Source organism: Sorex araneus, chromosome 5 (genome assembly GCF_027595985.1).
Source record: "Sorex araneus isolate mSorAra2 chromosome 5, mSorAra2.pri, whole genome shotgun sequence".
Lineage (NCBI taxonomy): Eukaryota > Metazoa > Chordata > Mammalia > Eulipotyphla > Soricidae > Sorex > Sorex araneus.
This window is the reverse complement of record NC_073306.1, coordinates 135,772,957-135,795,345: the sequence shown is the minus strand read 5'-3', so window position 1 is coordinate 135,795,345 and position 22,389 is coordinate 135,772,957. Positions and strand designations below refer to the sequence as shown.

The 22,389-nt window shown below is 48.7% G+C and overlaps 1 protein-coding gene across 1 annotated transcript in view; it reads right to left on the bottom strand.

Moving 5' to 3' along the window:
* Positions 1 to 22,389, bottom strand: part of DOK5 (docking protein 5) — a 135,099-nt gene that overhangs the window by 21,471 nt on the left and 91,239 nt on the right. The window contains exon 6 of the mRNA XM_055139756.1: positions 9,484 to 9,619. Within this exon, the coding sequence (XP_054995731.1) occupies positions 9,484 to 9,619 (136 nt within the window). The remainder of the gene's footprint in view (positions 1 to 9,483; positions 9,620 to 22,389) is intronic.

Here is a 22,389-nt window from a genome sequence, read left to right as displayed (position 1 = left end):
TCTGCTAACGAGTCACGCTTCTCTCCGAGGAAATCCTCACCCGACCTGGCCGTGGATATCGAGAGCCTCGGGGACCGTGTGTGTCTCAGAGCAGGAGCTGAGCGTGGAAGCGGGCCCGGGGCCAGCTCTGCTTCGGGAAGGAATCTGCTGCTCTGGCTTCCATTTCTCTCTTTCTCTGTCATGTTCGTAAATGGATCCCTCCGACTCCTATTTTCTCCATTCTACAGACCTGTAGGGCTGGAGCCATAGCACAGCCGATAAGGGCGTTTGCCTTGCACGTGGTGAACCCGGGTTTGATTCCTCCGCCCCTCTTGGAATGCCCAGCAAGCTACTGAGAGTATTGCGCCCGCACGGCAGAGCCTGGCAAGCTCCCCATGGCGTAATCGATATGCCAAAAACAGTAACAACAAGTCTCACAATGGAGACGTTACTGGTGCCCACTCGAGCAAATTGATGAACAACGGGATGACAGTGACAGTGACAAACCTGTAAGGGGACATGTGCCACCCCCACTGTGACAGACACCCGGGGCCTACTTCCTCCTTTCTGGAAGCTTGAAGCGTCTGCTCTGAGTCCCCATCTCAGAGGTCAGCTCGGGACGCTAAGGCTCAAGGCCACCATGACACCATTTCACTAGAGCCCCTCGGCTCTCACCCAGCAGAAGGGGAGGCTCTGCAACCAGGTGGGGGAACCTGCTGGGGTCATGGCATGCCCTGACCGCCCACCTTGCCCCCCTCAGGCTGGCAAGGCACTGCCCTGTCTCCGACAGAGCCACCAGCTCCAACCATGCAGATCCACTAGCTTCCAGCAGCTTATAAACAAAGTGACAGCGCGTTAGAATCCCCAGCCGTGGAGCCACTTGGAGGGTTGCAGGCTGGGAAGGGAGTGGACACAGAGGAGAGGCAGGGAATGACCAGGCAGGAGAATCAGGGAAAGGCCGGGCAGGAGGTTTCCAAAGGCACCACCGTCCTCTGTCAGACACACTCTTACCAGAGACGGGAAAGAATGTGCCCGGAAAATGCCATTTTCCTGCCCGTATACGGGCACACGGGGCAGAGCCGTGGAGAAAGCCTGACTTTCATCTCCCTCCTGTCTGAAGTCTGACTTTCAAGCTCTCGTCCTGAGCAGAGGCTAATCCCACTCAGCCTCTTCCTTTCCAAAGAATCCATGAGAACTGCTTTGGTGACTTCATTCCGTCGGTTCGATTTCAGCAGAGCAGCAAAGCCTCTTGGGGCCCCTGTGGCCCCGGAGCGAGCAGGCCCCGCTGCACCAAAAACCTCGGCTCCGGCACATCTGATCGTGTGGCCACACTTCAAACCCCACAGCGATCAAGTGGAGCCCCCGAGCCAGGTAGTCACAGGGAGCACCTGAGGGCGAGTACCTGGCAGCTCAGATACATTAAGTGTCAGTCATGGTCCATCGGCAGGACCACAGCAGCTGGGGGCTCACTCTTATTCCCCCCCAAAACCCAGGTCATGCATTACCTCCCAAAGGATGATCTGCCACTGGGCACGACCCCACTGTTAGCACTAGAACATTTCCCTCCCCATCCTATTACTTCACCGTGCATTGATTTTTCTTTTTTCGGGTCCCACCTGGTGATGCTCAGGGGTTACTCTTTGGGGGAGGAGGGTGCTCGGGGAACCATATGAGATGCTGAGGATCGAACCCAGGTTGGCCGTGTGCAAGGCAAATGCCCTCTTTGCTCCAGCCTATCCACCGGGCATTTTAATTTTTTTAAATTAACTTTTTTTTTAATTGAATCACCAGGAGATACAGCTACAAACCTTTCATGTTTAAGTTTCAGTCACACAATGATCGAACACCCATTCCTCCACCAGTGCACATCCTCCACCACCAATGTCCCCGGGTCTTTTCTCTCTCACTCTGTCTTTGCCATTTGATAATTTTTATCTCTGGGCACCAACCGGCCCACGGGTATAGAAAGGGCAGTAACTTGAATGCTAAGGTACATAGCTCTGATCCTGCGGGGGACAGGAAGGTTAAACAATAAAAGGAGAGAGAGAGCATGGGGGAAATTGTCTGCCATAGAGGCAGGGGGAGGGTTAGAATGGGGAGGACACTGGGGGACACTGGTGGTGGGGAATGTGCCCTGGTGGTGGGATGGGTTGTCGACCATTGTATGACTGAAACTCAAACATGAACGTTTTTTGTAACAGCATCTCACAGTGATTCAATTAAAAACAAACAAACACACAACAAACCTGTACCTTATTATTTTTGAGTCAGGTTGAATACAGATGACTTTGATCTCTGGAACAGCAGGAAAATTCACTCTGGAATCTATAAATCCATTAGTAAATGCCATTTGCCAAGCCAAGCTGAGAAGTCAGCCTCTCCTTTTGAAAACACAGTGCAACCGAGGGGGTGCAGAAGAGCTCAGATCAGATGCCACGAAAACACGGGTGCAATCAGGGCTCCGGAGATTGGGGGGGGTGGTGCCGGCTGCCATCACAGTGACGTTTACCCAGAGGAAAATTTTAAAAAGTGACAGGCCCAGGGTGGTCCAAGGGACCACTTGGCGCTGCCCCCACCCCACCCCCCGACCCATTCCAATCTTTGTCTGAGACACTCAACTCCACTCTGCAAAAGCTCCAGACCCAGGGGGGTCCCGGGCCTCTGCCATGCTGCCCGCAGTTTTACTCTGAGCAGGCAGCTGGGGGTGGGAGACATCCAGCCCCGCTGCCCCATCTCTGCCCACAGTGACCCCTCTCTCCCCCGCGCTGCGAGCCCTTCTTTAGAAGAGTCACGACCCACTGAACTAGGAAGGTCAGACGCAGAGAACTTTTTCTGATGATGGTGCACAGGGACCAAAACTACCTAGGACACCTCACTGCTTCTGACACTGATTGTTTCCCCGATTCCTGAAAGGCCCTGAAGGGGGTTTCCTTCATGGGAAACCATCAAGTCAGTTCTTAGCTGGGACATACGCTCTTGCAAAACCCTTCAGGGAGGTGTAGAAATCAGACGGGAGGAGTCGAGAAGAAATGAGTCTCGTGCCCACAAGGAGGGTCCCAGCCACCTGAACAGCCGTGTCCTCCTCCGCCGAGATCTGGACATGTGCACTCCTGGGGCTGGGAGTCCAGCCCGCTGGGCACCGCCTGGCCTGTCAGCGACCTCCCAGAGAGGGGAGGGGCTCGGGGGTATCTTTGGATGAACACATGAATGAGAATGAATGAGTGATTGGAGGAGAGGGACGCGCCAGACGCTTTCCAAGTCTTGATGAATGGCGGTGGCACTGACGAGCTGGGCGGGGGCAGGTGGTCAGTAAGTGAAGTAACTTTGTTATTAGCCAAACCCCACCAAGCAGAAAACCTACTTAGAACACAAGTGCGAAGCACCAAGCACTAATCCAGAAGGGCGCACGGGCACGGGGACAGACACCGAGCCATGAAGCCCGCGGCTTCCATGGCCTACCCGGGAGGGCTCCTGCCCCGAGCGTCCCCTTCCCCTGAATGAGGGGGCGGCTGGGAAAATACCTTTTGGCTATGGGTAAGTGTGGGCCAGGCTAAGGGGCCTATTCTCAGCTCTGCCCTCGGGGGTCACTCCCAGAGGGGTCAGGGCTGGACTTCTACAGTGCTCAGGGTCAAATGATGTTGACCTAGGGGAGTGCGTCACCCCCTGGACAGTCTCTCCAGGAAATGGAGTGTCCCCCTCCTACAGATGGGGGCGGCAGCCTGACCGTAGCCCAGCAGAAGCCGTGGATCCCGCAGCCACAGGGAACAAGGTCCACGGAGAACCACCTGCAAGTTGACCCTTCCCTGTCTTACCTGGAGACACGTCTGGGACGGCCTCGTGAAACACTGGCGCCGCACGCCCCACTCGGCCCAAAGACGGACCCGAAACAACTGTGAGTCTCACAGCTGCTGTGAGGCCTGATGGCTCCTGGCTCCTGGCGCACAACAGAAGCTGACCATGTGGTCCCACGGCCAGGACGGCAGCTAACTACAGAGCAGGCCACAGGTGCCCGAGAACGAGGAGGAGGAGCCCACGGCTGGAAGCCTGCCTCAAGAGCTGGGGAGAAGCAACTGTGATAGAGAAGGGACCGTTGTGACAAGGAGAGTTGGAAAAGTTGATCACTTACTTGGGATGGGAACTGCGTGCTAAATGTAGGTAAAGGAACCAACATGATAACCTCTCAGGGTCTGTGTTACAGACAGAGAGAGGGGAGGGAGGAAGAGGGAGAGAAGGAGAGAGGGAGAGTAGGAGAGATGAGAAGGGAGAGAGAGGGAGAGAGAGGGAGAAGGAGAGAGAGAGGGAGAGAAGGAGAGAGGGAAAGGGAAAGAGAGGGAGAGAGGGGGAGAAAGAGGGAGAGGGAGAGAGAGAGGGAGAGAGAGAGGGGGAGAGAGAGGGAGAGAGAGGGAGAGAGAGGGAGAGAAGGAGAGAGGGGAAGGGAAAGAGAGGGAGAGAGGGGGAGAAAGAGGGAAAGGGAGAGAGAGAGGAGAGGGGAAGGGAACGAGGGAGAAAGAGGGGGAGAAAGAGGGAGAGGGAGAGAGAGAGGGAGAGAAGGAGAGAGAGGAAGGGAGAGAGAGGGGGAGAAAGAGGGAAAGGGAGAGAGAGAGGAGAGGGGAAGGGAACGTGGGAGAAAGAGGGGGAGAAAGAGGGAGAGGGAGAGAGAGAGGGAGAGAAGGAGAGAGAGGAAGGGAGAGAGAGGGGGAGAAAGAGGGAAAGGGAGAGAGAGAGAAGGAGAGAGGGGAAGGGAAAGAGAGGGAGAGAGAGGGGGAGAAAGAGGGAGAGGGAGAGAGAGAGGGGGAGAGAGAGGAAGAGGGAGAGGAAAATGCCTGCCATACAGCCAGGCTGAGGGAGGGGGGTGGCAGGAGGGAAACTGGGGGTCACTGGTGGTGGAAAACGGACACTGAGGGAGAGATGGGTGCTGGATCACTGTATGACTGAAGCCCTATCATGAACATGTTTGTAACTATGTATCTTATGGTGCCCGCACGGCAGAGCCTGGCAAGCTCCCCGTGGCATATTGGATATGCCAAAAACAGTAACAACAAGTCTCACAATGGAGACGTTACTGATGCCCGCTCGAGCAAATCGATGAACAACTGGATGACAGTGATACCATGACCCAGTGATCTTATGGTGACTCAAATGAAAAATCAGAATTAAAAAGATAGGGGGAAAAAATGCCTGCGAAGGCCCACTTGACCAGAGAGAGGGGAGGAACTGAGGGCACGAAGACCCCTATTCTAGCCGGTGATGCAGCCCTTCCTGGGCACGTCTGCATGCTGCCCCATCGTGGGGGGGGCAAGAGGGGAGACAGGGGTGCTGGCCTTTGCTACCCGCAAGTTGATCCAGATACAGAAGTTTTATGTGTGAGCTCTTTATTATCAAATACTGGCCAAGCCATTGGGGATTTTTATTCTAGCAGCATGTCGATCTCATGCAATATGAAAAAAAAATATATGTCTTGAGTCAGAGACCGAGAGAAGCAAGGGTGTGCTAGTGGGCCCATGCAAGCTCTAGGTTCACAGTCTTGGGTTTATTATTGCAGGGTTGTTATAACGGTTTGAAAGTGCACGGAAAATACTCTAAAATTGTCTCCCAAAGATCAGAAGCACACTCCTAGCTGAAGGATATTTCTGGGCCCGGGACAACACCAATTCAGTAGACCTATTTTGGGAAATGGGGATATTTTTGCCACTAAATCTCCTTGTACACATGTTTGTCCAAACTGCTAACTTTAACTGTGTTTCTAAATTGAACGTCAGGAATAGGGTCGCTGTACTCAAGACCCTTCATACTTTTAAAAATATTTACATCGGTGTTACTATCTTGCCCTCCAGAGTTTTTTTTAATCCAGCTGATTATGAGGCCCCTTTCATCTTTGTTATTATTGATACTGTTGCCATATTCATTTCTTACCATGGTTGTAGCTTCAATCGCCACAAACAAGTCTTCTTACAACTCTGGAAGCACCAGGAAGCAGGGGTTATTTTCTTGGGCGACATCGTTTCTGGATTTCTGGTGCTCTTGGGGGCCATAAGGGAGAACAAATTTCCCAGTCGTGAATGATGAAATCAAGGCTTCGAGCCCAAAGCTCACGTGGGTCCTCTAGCATACTCTGCCTTTCTAACTTCTCTTTTTAAAAAAATCTCATTTTTGTTTCGTCTGTTTGGTTGTGGTTCGGATTCAGGGGTCACATCCAGCAGTGCTCAAGAATTACTCTTGACTCTGTGCTCAGGGATGACTCCTGGTGGTGACTGAGGAACTGTATGTGGTTCTGGGCTGGCCGTGTGATGGCAAACATCCTGACCACTGTACTCTTGATCCAGCCCTCGCTTTGCTTTGAGGGGGGGAGGGCATGGCTGGTGGGGCTCAGTTGGCTGTTTCTGAATGTGGGCACAGGAGTGACCACTGGCGGTACTTCGAGGCTGTATGCCCCCCCAGGGTCACACTCTCACTCGCTCCCGTGGACCCCCCACTCTTCATCATCAATCCTTCCTCTGATGCTAACCACCCGCAGCCCGCCCTGCATCCTTCTTGTTGTAAGGACCCCTAGGGGTGATCACCCTGTGCCCACCGGGGCAATCCAGGCTGACCTTCATCTCAGCATCCCTCAATCAATCACATCACCAACTCCCGCAGGCAACATAAAGGAACACTGCTGGGTTCCAGGGGTCAGGATGCGGGCCTCCTTGGAGAACCATTATCCGGCCAACCATCCTGATTAGGGTTATTGTCTGACCCGCCAGTATCCTCTTCTGAATCTCTGGGATGTAGCTTGGAAGTCTGATACCAAGGCAGTGCATTCGAGGTTATAATTTCAGACTAGGCTGCTCCCTCGCCAAAGTCTGAAAATGCCCGGAGCCTTTCCCAAATGGCGGGGGTGGGGGGGGTAGAGGCAGTAAAATGTGGGTTAGAACTTCCGAGTCTGAGAAGGCTCAGAGCAGAGGCTGACTTCGCCATCTTCATCCTCTCAGACAGGCCAGCTAGGAATAGCCTGGTTTCCCAGGTCTGTGTGGATTGACTCCCGATGGCCTAGAACTCGGACTAAAGCCCAGGAAGAATCAAATCTGGAGTGCTTTGGTTCCACCTTAGCCTGGAATTTCTTTCCTCCTCCGCTGAAGAGTTGATTCAAGTCTGCTGACTTGAAATGATTCATGATCCCTGTTTAACTTCCTTGAGACTCAGAGCCACTTTGATGCTTACTCATTTCCATCTGAAACAGGATGTTGTTGTTTTAAAATCACATTCATTTTATAGGCCTCGTTAAGCATACAGCAAACTAAGAGCAGACAACATCATTTTCCAGTTAAGTTTGCAAAGGGATGATCTGAATGAATCACTCAGATTCGTGATTGATTCTTAGCGGAAGTAATGGGGAGGCTGTAAATGGGAAAACATGTGCAAGCAAACCTGCCTTTGAAGCAGACAATAATTTATGCTAATTGATGGCTTTATCAACGAGGAATCTTGGGAAAACTTCTTTGGATGGTTAATGGCATCTAGTGCAACAGCTTCACAACTTCAATGCAATGATATACTGCCCTGAAGTTCAAAGGCTCTTGAGTTCTACCTTACAGCTAAGTACTATCTACTTATCATCCTCTCATCAATCCATCCACCCATCATCCACCCATCATCCATTCCCACCTACCAACCATCCATCATCCATAATCCACCCACCCATCCATCATCCATCCATCCTTCATCCATAACCCACACACCCATTCATCCAGCCACCCACCCATTCATCTATACATCCAGCCAGCCATCCAGCCAACTAGCCACCCATCCATCCATCCATCCATCCATCCATCCATCCATCCATCCATCCATCCATCCATCCATCCATCTATTCATCCATCCATCCATGCATGCATGCATCCATCCATCCATCCATCCATCCATCCATCCATCCATCTGTCTATTAGCAACAGTCAGAATTGTTATAACAAGAAAAATTGGGTACCGAGACTGCAGTCATTCTAAAGGAATATTTTTGGGGAACGGGAGATAGCTCAAAGGACTCATGCATATGTTTTGCATACAGGTGCCTGGGTTTGATACCCAGAACCCACACAGCCCCCCTGGGTACTGCCGGAAGAGATTGCTAAGAAACGTGCTAGAAATAATTCCTGAGCACTGCTGGGTGTGAGCACAAACAAAACAAAAGACTTTTTTCAAGTGACTGAGGAAAATACCCAAAGAAAAGTATTTTGTGACATGTGGAAAAATACATGAAATTTGAATTTTACTGTCTATTAGTAACATTTTTGGGAACATAGACACATGTGTGGCTATTATCCCTGTGGCTGCTTTTGCAATCTGATGTAGCATTAGCACTGCAGCTGCAGTTGAGACCACGCTAGCCACCCATGCGGAGAGTACTGACTCTCTGGCCCTTTCAGGCAGTTTGGCTGACCCTGTGCTGAATCCCAGAGAACTGACATAAGTCACTTGGGAGTAATCTGAAACTGCTTTGGGTTAGAGGATGTTATTGGCATGCCACCGCCCCCCCCCCACTGCAATTCCACCCCTGCTTTTTTAAAATCCAACCAGCCCACATATTTAAACCATCATTTTTAAAACAACCCTAATCATATCACACCTAGTCAGTCCATTCCTTCTGGCTTTACAGATTTCCTTCCAGATGTGAAGTTCTAAGCATCTGTTTGCAACCTTAATACATGACTTGTATTATCCCAGTGTTGTGCATTCGTCTGCTTGACCTCTCTGGGAAAACTCAAGTGATCTGCTCTTTGGATCCCACCATCCCATGTTTGGGTGTGGGCTTTTGATTTTCCTTCCAATCTCTCGACACCCACATCTCTCCTTTATACCTTCTCTCCAGCCTGTGTTTGTAGTTACAACTTCTGATGTCCTTTCAAATACAGCCTATAGGCAAGCAATCCCCACTGTTGCACCTACAGAGATTCAAACACATCCAAACGGATACGACAACGAGTTGAACGCGTATGGCTCTCCCAAATATAGATGTTGTTGGAATCTGAACCCCCGCCCAAAACAAAAGTATTAGAATACTGGGTCTCTCTGAGGCGACTAGATCCAAGTGCTTATGAAGAGGATTAAAAAAACCCCAGGAAGAGACCTTATCCGTTAGCCAAACGAGACAGTACAAAAACGATCATCTATGAGCCAGGAGGGAAGCTGCTGAATCTGTTAGCTCCCTGCTCGAGATTTTCATTAGTGCCCAAGTTCTTTCTAAACCACACAATCTGATTGCAGGAATTCACACTGCTTCCGAGACACATATGATAATGGAGGCCCAGGGTAGACAAGCAAAAGACCGGGGATGGATAATTACCGCACTGCTGATTGGCCGCTGGAGGCCTTCCCAGGATAGTATTTAATGCAAGGAATATACATGGTTGGGTACAGGAGTGAACCAGCTGCTCAAATCCTGCCCCACATGTTCTTCAGCCCCGAGGTCCGGAGCCTGCATTCCGCAGCGCCGTACACAGGGTCAGGGAGAAGGAATTCCAAGCATACCATTGAGTTTTTCACGCTCTGGAGCAGACGCTCGTGCTGCTCGGCTATGGCCAAGGCAGCCGAGTGGACCTTCTGGTAGATGGCCTCCCCATCACGTGTTTGAAAGATAAATAGCCCTTCGCCAGTCTCGCACATCCTGTGAAGACAAAGACAGAGAGTTCTGAAAATCCGGCTCAGGGTAGGTAAAGGCAGCAAGAACGGTCTGTCTGAGATCAGACCCGCTGGTTTGGGATGAGATCGGGATTCCAGTTCCCATTTGCTCGACAGAATTAACGAGAATCAAGTGTCCAATTAAGTGTCATGAATAAGGGCAGCGAACCAGGAACTCTGGGCTAACAATGTAGCAGCCGATATTTTTTTAAAGGCATTTCTACTTTGGTGACATTATCCAAATACTTCACCTGACAACACTCCCTTGATGTCCAGGACTCAGAAACTCACCCGAAACACCATGTCCACACAGTTCAGAGGGGGAGTGGATGGTCTGGTAACTCATGGATTCTAACTTTCCCTACATGCAGGAGCTTGAAGGACCCACCCATTTCCAAAATTAAATATTCGAGTTTGGGCGTTTGCCTTGCACGTGGCCAACCCGGGTTCGGTTCCTCTGTTCCTCTTGAAGAACACGGCAAGCTACCGAGAGTATCCCGCCTGCACAAAGAGCCTGGCAAGCTATCCGTGGCATATTCAATATGCCAAAAACAGTAACAACAAGTCTCACAATGGAGATGTTGCTGGTGCCCGCTCAAACAAATCGATGAGTAACGGGATTACAGTGATACAGTACTACAGTGATTCCAACTTTCACCAAGTGTGAAGACTCAAGACTAAGAATTCTGCTAGGAACGTGACTTTAGTGAACTGATGTGGGGGACACAGGGCATCTTAAAAAAGCTCGATATGTTTGGTAATGAAGGATGACTGTGCTAAGGATTGAGAGGAAGGTCATATCTACCTCAAACTGTTGAAAAGCAGAAATGAATTTTGCTGATAAGATATTGAAGTACACAACCAGGGAAGAACCAGGTAAAGATTTTTAAATTACTAAATATGTTTTGGCATATATACATAATACACACATACATATATGCATACGAATATGCACTTTTTCTCTATGCCTATAAATATAAATACTTGTAAGATATACTTAATTACTCACATTTTTAGCTCTTTGAAAAGTTTAATGTTCCATTTGGTTTTTGTTTTGTTTTCTCCTTTTGCTTGTTTTTGGGCCATACTCAGTGATGCTCAGGGTCTACTCCTGGTTCTACACTCAGGAATTACCCTTGGCAGTGCTTGGAGGACCATATGGGATTCTGGGGATTGAACCCATATCAAATGCATGCAGTCAAGTGCCCTGGTACTCCTGGGACTATTTATCCAGTCCCCTCCATTTGTTTTGGTTTTTTTTTTTTTTTTTTTTTTTTGCTTTTTGGGTCACATCTGGCATTTCACAGAGGTTACTCCTGGCTCATGCACTCAGGAATTATTCCTGGTGATGATCAGGGGACCATATGGGATGCTGGGAATCGAACCCAGGTCGGCCATGTGCAAGGCAAAGCCCTCCCCTCTGTGCTATCGCTCCGGGCCCTCCATTTGTTTTTTAATAATGCATTTTTTTTTTTGCTTTTTGGGTCACACCCGGCACTGCACAGGAGTTACCTCACGGCCCTGCACTCAAGAGTTACTCCTGGCGGTGCTCAGGGGACCATATGGGATGCTGGGAATCGAACCCGGGTCGGCCGCGTGCAAGGCAAACGCCCTACCTGCTGTGCTATTGCTCCAGCCCCAATAATGCATTTTTGTTTTATCAACAGAACCATTATTATTGCTTGATATGGGCAGTGCGGCTACACCACATCCGCCATGTGCACCAGTGAGTACCCGGGTCCCTCCACCTCTATCCCAAGTCCTCCCCTCAGGACTGTCACCACCGGGAACTGTCTAGTCCTTGTTTCATTTTCTTGTATTCTGCCCACGTGATGACTCTAAGTTTTTAAGTACCTTTAAAAAAGTTGAGCCTACATGGAATTAAACATTAATGAGTTTCATACGTGTGTAATTATAAATCAATGCCTGAATTTTCTGAATTAATTTTTACCTCTCCAAGTCCAATGCTATGCTTTACCATATAATTGCACCTTCTCATCCAATTTCCCCATCTACTATTCTCCTTTCCTGTGGCAACCACTAATTTGGTGTTACAATTAAAAAGCATTTATTCGGAGCTAAAACAATAGCACAGCGGGTAGGGCATTTGCCTTGCACGCAGCCGGCCTGGGTTCAATTCCCAGCATCCCATATGGTCCTCTGAGCACTACCAGGGATGATTCCTGAGTGCAGAGCCAGGAGTAACCCCTGTGCATTGCTAGGTGTGACCCAAAAAGCAAAAAAAAAAAAAGCATTTATTTAGTTCCTCAATTTGTTTTGCTTCTCTACCACTTATAAGGGAATTTTACTTATTTTATAAGTGAAAATTTGATAAGTAAGGTATAGCATATATGCACCATGGAACACTACTCAGCTATAAAAGACAGAGATAAACTCCTTCCCTTGGCAACAACAAAGATGGTTTTAGAGGGAATTATGTGGATTATGCTCAGTGAAACAAGCCAGATGGAGAAAGACATACTCTACATATTTTTAAGAACTTGGGCACAGTTCTATGCAAGGGTATTTTTAAAATTCTGATTTTGATACATATATCAATAATAAACTAACAGCTGTTTTTGTTTATTTTAATGAATGTATTCTAAGATGCAATTCCAGTCCTTCCAACTCATAAACCCTTGCTGGAAAAGTAAATGCCAATTGTGATGCCTGAGTTTTGCAACAATGAAAGAATTATTTAACACAACATGAAAAGCATCCAATATTTCAACCCCAGCCACTGCTAATTAGTTTATCAACCTTTGCCCATGCAGTGAGCACAATAAAAAAGGAAGATTTATCCTTATCGAATTTATCCGTATAGAATTTTCTAGAGTTGGACCAATCCATGACCATATGGTAGTTTTTTGACACATAAAGCATGGCGGAGGTGATTGGTCAAAATCTTCCCAGCTTAAACTTCACTCACTAATCTGGGCTATATGAAAAGAAAGAGATAAACAGGTGGCTCTTTCAATAGCTGATGTACAGGATTAGCTCATGAGGTTGACTTTTGGAGTTTTAATTACTGACTTGTTTGGATCCAGTGATGGACTGAAAACTAAAAACCTCGTCCTACTCTTTCATTCCAGTGTCACTTCCCTCCTCCAGCCTTCCGAGAGTACGTCACCCCTCTGAGCTCCCTTTGACTTAAGCCTCAGACAAGAAGATTCCACAACTTAGCACTTAATTGCACATGCACCTGTTCTCAGACCTCTTTCCTCCTCAAATAAGAAAATATAATTTTGAACTGGAGCTCTAGTACAGCGGGGAGGGAATTTGCCTCATACGCGGCTGACCCGGGTTCAATTTCCAGCCTCCAATAGGGTCCCCTGAGCCAGGAGTAATTCCTGAGTGCAGAGCCAGGAGTAACCCTGTGCATCGCCGGATGTGACTCAAAATGAATATATATATATATATATATATATATATATTATATATAATTTTGTGGAGAGGAAGGAAGCTCGGTGAATCTTAGCAGAAGGGGCAGCCTTTTGTTGCCCTGAGGACCAAGATCAATATCTGCTCACTTAGATGCTAGCCGTGGTTCCAGAAAGGATGCAGATGCCTGTAACTTGGAGATGTTCACAGGAGGAGGGATCGCCTCTAACCCTGCAACTGTGTCTCTCAAATAGGACAAGCCAGTGCTTGGAAAGTTTCCACAGTGGTGATGATCACAGCGACAAAGATAACTGAAATGGAGACCCAACATCTCCACCAATTTCTGTCTCTTCTACCCAGCTAGATACTTATAATCAATTTATAGATAAAGTACTGAATTTTTCCTTTGTTGTTTCTCCTTACTGATGATAAAATGCTTTTTCTCTCTTAAGACCCACTGAAGAGCAAGATGTACTCTTTGGAAACTGCTTTTATCTGATGCCTGCTTTTGAGTCATATAAGGAACCTGCAACCTTCCTTTATCATTTGAATGTCTTGTTCCCATAATCAAAACACAAGCAACTATAATATCAAGTATTCTTTAAAGTATATACTTCCCTTAAGTCTGTTTGAGGATCTGAAACACACATACACACACACTCCCACACACACGTGTACACATGCACAGACAGATGCACGCACACATGCACATATTCACACACACGTGTGTGCGTGTGTACACATGCACAGATGCACGCACACACGTGCGCACACACACCCCATTATATAAAGAATCAGAATTATAATCATAAATTCCATCAGGGTTTAGACAAAGAGAGTGAGAGGATAAAGTGAGTCTGACCCCACCACTGAAGCAGAGAGAAAATATCTAGCAGACAAGAGCTCTCAGCAATACCATTTTGTAGAGTCAAGGGGGAAAAGGAGTCCAATGCAATCACAGCCTCTGAACCTTGATGTGTGTATGAAATAACTTGAATTTTTTGTGTTGCCTGCTCATGCTATTATTTCTAAAGCTCTGAGGGCCAAAATGCATGGACAAAAACCAGATATGGCCAAGGGGTCTCCAGCTGACATTAAAAAAAGCAAAATGCTCAAAGTGGCCCATTTCAGAGGCCTCAGACTGTGTAGTCGGGTGTCTCACCCACTGACCAAAGGCAAATGACTAAACACCGCTAACGGAGAGAAGCTCTCCCACACGGTCCCCCACGCACACCCACACCTGCGTCCCTGTCCTTTCCTGCCCCCACTCCAGGAGCAGCACTTTCAGAAGTGTCACCGTGGAAATAATGAACCGAGTGAGCTTCCCCAGGCTCGAGCGTTATGTTGGACAAAAGGAAAAAGGAAAGGCAGCAAGTCAGAAGAAAACGCATCAGAACTGAGCACAGAGCGAGGAGCAGCATACCGAACAAGCTGATTCCTGGCCGGAACGCCACTGCAGCACACACACACGTGGTGTGACTCAGGGCGCTCCCTTCCCCTTTCTTCCTCGTCATCCCTTCCTCTGACCAGGAACAACTGTCCAGTGTCCGGAGTGAATCCCAAAGGCCCTAGCCCTCTGTCCTAAAGACGGGACACTAACAGACACTGGTGAGTAGGTACCCAGAAAAGGCAAAATGTTGAGTTTTATCCCAACCTTTCCCATGTCCTTGGGGTGTGTGTGTGTGTGGGGGGGGGGGTCATGGGTTCAGATTGAAGGCCACTGACATCCAAGCACACTTTATTTTTATTTACTTTTGATTGAATCACTGTGAGATACAGTTACAAAGCTTTCATGTTTGAGTTTCAATCATCAAATGATGATGAAACAATGATCAAACACCCATCCCTTCACTAGTGCACATTCTCCACCACCAATGTCCCCAGTATACCCCCCTCTTTCCAACACTCCCTCAGACAACTTCCCCCATACTCTCTCTCTCTACTTTGGGGCATTATGGTTTGCAATATAGACATTGTGAGGTTAGCACGTTTGGTCCTTTATCTACTTTCAGGACACATCTCCCATCCCGAGCGAGCCCTCCAACCATCACTGTCTTAGTGATCCCTTCTCTATCCCAGCTGCCTTCTCCCCCAGCTCATGAGGCAGGCTTCCAACTCTGGAGCAATCTTCCTTGTGCCGGACACACTTTAAAATTTCTCAAGAATCATTTGTCTAGATGCGAGGCAACATCTCCCTGCCACGGGTGATGCAACTGACCAAGAACCCTTAAGAAGACCCTAGCTCAGGAAATGGTGGGAAATTCTCTCCTTTGTGCCCATAACCCATATGAATCAAGGCGGTGCGTGCTAAGAGGTAGGGCCGGGGAGCCAGACCACCTGGCTGGGACCACCTGCAACTTGCTCTGCCACCTGGTGCCTCTTACTATCCTCCTGAGGCCTGTGCTTCCATTAGTAAAAGACGATTGTAGCAACTGTCACCTGGTTGTCTGGCCAGGGTTAGCTCTGAGGGCAGAGCAGGCAAAGTCTATCCCCAGGGACAGCTGCTCCCACGGTTCCGGGGAATAAAAGCTCCACAAGGCACAGACAGGATCTCTTTTATATCCGTGGCTCCAGCAGTCCTGTCCTGCACACGACTCAGTCTGAATTAGAAGCTCCCCCGTGGCCGGGGCTGGGAAGGTCCAGAACACACCAGCACAGGCATGTCCTGCCTCTGGATGCCGGAGTCAGGCCTGCTGAAGAAAATTGGCTTTGGGGGATGGTTATTTGTGCAGGGCGGAGCAGGGGGGCCACACGTGGTCGTGTTACGGGTTTTTCTTGGCTCCTGGCTCAGGAGCTATCCTGGCTCAGTGCTCGGGAATCACTGCAGGCAATGCTGAGGCTCGAACCAAGGTTGGCGGCATGCAAGATGCTGCTTGCTTGGAGACGGGCGATGCGGGTCTGATGCCTCTTTTGGGGACACTGGGAAGGGATGTGCAGCCTGGGGCAGAGAACTGAGCTCTGAGAGACCGGAGTCTTGGTCATGACGGCGTTGCCCCTTGACAGCCATGATTCCTATGGCACCAATCCCCCCCCCCCTTTCTCTAGCACTTAAAATGATCGAAGAGGAAACTGAAAAGAGAAGCACTTCATTATGGTGAGTGTCCCATTCAGTGACAGTTCTGCCACTGTCACCTCAAGGCAGCCCACACTGGGGGAAACCCAGCTGTGGTTCCTAGTGCCTTACTCCATGTGCCAGGGGAGAGAGGCGTGGAAGACGACAGGTGTCAATCCCATCCTCCAGAATGCTGGAGGGTGACCTCGAACAACTTGGTTTTTTTTTTTTTTTTGCTTTTTGGGTCACACCCAGCGATGCATAGGGGTCACTCCTGGCTCTGCACTCAGAAATCACCCCTGGCGGTGCTCAGGGGACCATATGGGATGCTGGGAATCGAACCCGGGTTGGCCGCATGCAAGGCAAACACCCTCCCCACTGTGCTATCACTCCAGCCCCTCGAACAACTTGTTGACAAGTTAAAATGTCAATATCTTCACGTGACAAATGAGGCTCGAGCCCACCCATGTCTCAGGGGCGACAGGAAACGGTGGGTTGTCTCTGGCCAGGCAGCTGGCATCCAGTTACACACTTAGTTTGGATTTCTGTGTGATGGGGGGGACCCGCCTGAAAAAGGCACAAACCTGGTGAGCTGGGAGGATGTGGGGAGCCAGCGGGGACCAGAGCGGCTATGCAAGAATGGAAGCACCAAACAGAATTGGCGTTTTTTTGGGGGGGGAGGGGCGAGGGGCTGAGTTCGCATTTGAGGCATCAGGCAGGTTAACCAGAATATAGATTATAGATTTCTTTCTTGAGAATAGCACTGTGGCACTGTCCTCCTGTTGTTCATCGATCTGCTCCAGCGGGTACCAGTAACGTCTCACAACAAATTGTGAAACTTCTTGTTGCTGTTTTCGGCATATCAAGTACGTCACGGGTAGCTTGCCAGGCTTTGCCATGCTGGATTTTAGAGAATGGAGAAGCAAATTCCCAAGAAGGTCAGTAGTCATGAAACTAAGCCCGTGACGCAGAAGCCTGGGGGTCCCGCGGGGTAGACCCTCTGCGGGGTTCAGGGCGTCCACAGCCTAGGAAATGATGTGAATTGCATCTCCATAAAACTAATATGCACAGAAAAAGATAAAGACGACCACAAGAAAGGACGTGTTACTGAGCGGCTGCATATTTCCCAAGGTCATGAGAAAGTCATCCTTCCCTGGAGGGGCCGAACACGCTAAAATCACAGAGACTCTGACCAAACAGCAACCTCACCACGCTTCTCGAGGTGTGGCCTTGCCAGTCTGTTGTCACACCCCAACTTGAGCACGGTGTCCGCAGAGACAGCACGCGACAGTGGGAGGTGTGAGAAAGGGCAGCCGGAAGAATGACAGAGGCTGGGGAAGACGCCCGCTCGCAGACAGCCCTGCCCGACGGTGGACTTCTCAAGATGGACGCGACTCTCAGAGTCAAAATGATCTCTTAGAGGGGCTGGAGCAATAGCACAGCGGGTAGGGCATTTGCCTTGCACTACGGCCGACCCGGGTTTGATTCCCAGCATCCCATAATGGTCCCCTGAGCACTGCCAGGAGTAATTCCTGAGTGCATGAGCCAGGAGTAACCCCTGTGCATCGCCGGGTGTGACCCAAAAAAACCCCCAAAAAACCAAAAAAATAAAATGATCTCTTAGATAAATGCCAAACAAGAGCAAACAGCCACGTAAGTGTGGCAATCAGTTTGCGCTCCCGTGACAAAGAAGAGACTTTCGTTCCTTGAGCAACCCTGTGCGTGAGCTGGAGCGAATCAGCTTTAGTATCTCTCACACACAGCAAGGAGAGTGGCGTACATTTCACTTGCTCATTTGCTTCCCATCCTTGACTCAGAATGAACCCAGGCTCTATAAATACTCAGAAACGATCACGGAGCCACTTAGAATCAGGAAGACAAATAGAGACTATCCAAAGACTCATGTCCAAATCATTCCCCATTTACCTGTAAACTCACCAATAGGGGAAACTATTTTTTTTTCTCCGACAAAAAGTTATCTTAGCAATTAGACTTGTTTTTAGAGTGAGAAACAGAAGAGATAAATGCGTTCTTTTCCAAGGCGGTTTATATATATATATATATGTAAAAATTCACAATTTTGGGCACTCCATTTAAGGAAGAGAATTTGCACATGCAAAGTCGATTTTCACAGATTCTCTGCATCCTTGAGTGTTTCTCTTAAACTGATGTCAGCGGCGCTAGCGGGTGTCTTTCTGGCTGGTAAGGAGAAGCACTCAGGCGTGCTAATTATTCATCGGGTCCTGCCAAGTGTCACCTGAGCTTGTCTCACTCCTGCAGGTGCCAACCCCCTCGCACCCCCAGGGGCGTTCATTTACAGCCGTCAGGAGGGAGGGAGGAGCGGCCCCAAGCAGGCTCAGGCAACAGCCCGCTGCAAAATTCACAGGGCAGCTCAGTGGATAGGCAGCTGCCATCTTCTGGAACAAAAGCCCTGCGAGGCAGGTTCCACGGGGGCTGTTCCACACGCGGAGCATCATGTCAATCGCTTCTTCGCCTGTGAAATTAGAGTCCCTGCCAGGCTGACGGCTTCGCTGAGGATTCCAGGCTTCCAGGTGGAAACAGAAAAACAAAAGACCAGAGAACCCTCAGACAGAACCAGCAACATGTCCCCTCAGACATGAATTGTTCTCTCTCTCTCTCTGAGAGCAACGAGCAGGAATTCATCATGCCATTTCTGGTTTCCCCTTACTCAAACGTTTCTATTTTGACTCCCCATTTCTTGAAGGAAAAGTGCAGAAGATAAGGTCAGATGTGCTAATGTCAGAGGGATGCTAATGTGAGAAATAGCATCTGGAAGATTCTCTGACCTTGGGTCAGGATAATGCTCCCCAGGAGAGATAACTGTGTGTGTGTGTGTGTGTGTGTGTGTGTGTGTGTGTGTGTGTGTATACGCGCGTGCACGTGCGCACCCTGAATAAACAAACAAAACAAACAAACAAACAAAAAAAACCCCTAAGAGAACCTATAGAAAGTTCCAGAATGTCCTGAATGAAAAAAATTCGAGCTCAATAGACAGCTCAGGCCAGAATGTTCATAATGGAGAAAATGTAAGACTCCATACATAGTCCAACGCACACACGCAAATTTCTAATATGTCTGCTAATCTGTCACTTAGGGATGAATAACCTTCCACATGCCACACAGCTCCAACGGCAAGGGAGGATGCTGAGATCATCCTGTCTGGTTTCAGGCGGCGCTGGTCATATACGTGCAACAGCTCTTCCCGGACTGTGGAAGCTCATTTAGAAAGACACTAAGGACCGCCAGAATGATGAAACCCAGAGGACCGGCAACTCCGAAATACCCCACTCATTATTCTCGGGCTGGTCCCAAGGTGCTCTTTCTTCTTTTGAAGGGGATAATAGCTTAGATAGGCACCTCAGAAGTCAGGAGAACTATTTCCCTAACTGTCTTTGTTTTGGGGTCACACCCGGCAACTGTCAGGGTCTGCACTCAGTAATTATCCCTGGCAGTGCTCAGGGATCATTTGGGATGCTGGGGATCGAACCTGGGTTGTCCGCGTGCAAGGCAGATGCCCTACCCGCTGTGCTATCTCTCCAGCGTCTCCTTATGATCTCAGCATTACCCTGATTCTGTATGCAGTGGTGCTCAGGGAGGAAGGAGTCCGTGCATGTGAAGGCTGCTGGAGTGCTGTTTTTCCACATCCCTGGCCCTGCTCCTCCAGTGCTCTGGAGCACCGAGCCCGGGCACAGCGGGGTAGCCTCTTCGGCCTTCTACACGGGACGTGCCAAGAGACCCCCAGGCCCAAGTACTGACAACCACACGCCCCTGCAGACATCGCCACACCGCCTGGAAAGCCAAAGTCCTCCTGCCTGAGACACTGCTCTCCATCTCAGCGCCTCCGGGTGCTCTTGCGAACTACCACGAGACACTCCCCCGTTTCTGGTTTGAGCCATTACCCAATGCGATGCGCACACATTCTGCCAGTGCTGTCTGCTTCAGTTTCGTGGCTGTCTCCCTTCCAATGGCACTGGCACTCACTCTGTGTCAGAAGAACTAGTTCCCTATTGTCTTTGTTCTTGTTTGGGGATCAAACCCATTAACCGTCAGGGGTTATACCTGGCTCAGCACTCAGTGATTACTCCTGGCAGTGCTGGCGGGCCATACGGGATGCTGGGGACGGAACCTGGGTCGTCTGCATGCAAGGCAAGCACCTACCCTCGGTACTATCTCTTCGGCCCCTCCCTACTATCTTTGACCCCCTGCTTTGCATAAAATGATTAGTACAGGGCTGGACAGGTTGCAGATGCTGTGGTCAGTTATAACAGGGATTTATTTCTTCTTTTACTTGGCAAGTGGCAGGAGAAAACCTCAAAGATCCTGAGAGCCGCTGATGGTTCTCAAGTCAAACCATCATAAAGGACAGAGGACTGTGAGCTGTCGCCCTGGGTCCCTACTGTTCTCTGCAACAAGTCAGGCTTGAAGCCAGTCTACTCTCCGGATTTGGTGTACTGTATGTCAATGGATTCCTTTGATTTGGGGAGATACCCACTTTGTGTGAGTAGTATGACAGGTGCTTGTAGATGTACCTTTAACTACTAACAGGCCATCAGTTGAGATTCACATTATACTGTATCTATTTTACAGGTGGCTAGAGGAAGCTGAAAGAGTCAGATGACTCACTTAAGACCCCGCTGCCAGAATGTAACAGAAGAGAAATTTAATTTCCTATGACTCCCAGTTCAGCTAATTACACATGTACCATTATCAGACGTGATGGGGTGAAATGGGACATGGAGTAAGATTAACACTCAGTCCCAACTCTAACAGAGGCCGAAGCGGAGAAAAACTTTTCTCAAGGTCTTCTGCATTCAAGAGAAGAATCTTGTAGAATCCTGGCAGACACATGTTGGATACGTGAAAACTATTTGCTTGGCAAGTCTTATTCATTTATTGATGTGAGACAGGAAGAAAATTAGGTGAGTTAATATGAAACTGTCATGTTTTGAACACATCCAAAAATAGCCAAGAAAGAAATTATCTGCACCAATAAAGCAAGATAGCACCGGGACCTTCACGCTTCACGGAACGAGAATGATCTTATTAGCCTCAGCATCTTGAGGGTCGCCATAAAAATTCATCTTTCTTTGAGTTTCAGGGAAAATATCAAATAGCTTTTACCTTGCACTGAACTTTGCTGGGATTCTGCAAAGCCATGTCCTGTCCCCCAAGCCATCGTCATAAAATCACAAAACTGTTCTTCAGAGAAGCCCAGCTCTCTTACCAAAAAATTTCTGCATTGTTGTTTTTTTCGATAAGAACCCTACAAAGAACTATTTACTCGGATAAGCTTGCAAGGGAAGAGGAACACTTTCCCAAGGTGAACCCCTTATGAAGAACAGAGATGGGGGGAGGCTCTCTGAGGTCTAGACTCTGTGAACTGCACCCCCTGGAGAAGTGGATGAGGTGCTAAAAGCACATTCCCTGCATGTCACATTCCTTCTCACCTTCCATCTCCAGCCCCTCCAAGTGGTACCACGGAAAGAGAACGCCACTTAAATCCAGTCAACGTTCAAGGTCCTGCCAACATTTGGGGTGCGATTCTCCATGGTACGTGTTCCAGTTATTAAAATCATGCAGCTGCAGATCTCTACCTAAGACCATGTACAAAAGCCAGAGCAAAATGGATTAAAGACCTCAACATCAGACCAGAATCCATAAGGTACACTGAAGACAAGGTTGGCAAAACCCTCTACGACATGGAAGCTAATGGTATCTTCAAAGATGACACGCCACTGACCAGGCAAATGGAAACACAGATAAACAAATGGGACTATCTTAACATTAGAAGCTGCTGTACCTCTAGAGAAACAGTGACCAGAATACAAAGACAATCTATTCACCCAAAAAAGAATATTCACCCAATGCCCATCTGATAAGGGATTGATATCAAGGATATACAAGGCACTGATTGATCTCCACATGAAGAAAACATCCAACCTCCATCAGAGAATGGGGCGATGAAATGAACAGAAACTTTTTCAAAGGAGAAATCTGAATGGCTAAAATCCACATGAGAAAATGCTCCACATCACTTATCATCAGGGAGATGCAGATTAAAACAACAATGAGATATCATCTCACACCACAGAGACTGGCCCACATCCAAAAGAACAAAAGCAATTGGTGTTGGCGTGAATGTGGGGAGAAAGGGACTCTCCTTCACTTCTGGTGGGAATGCCGACTGATTCAGCCCTATTGGAAAACAGGATAGACGTTTCTCAAAAAATTAGAAATTGAGCTCCCATTTGACCCAGCAACACCACTTCTGGGAATATATTCTGGAGAGGCAGAAAAGTATA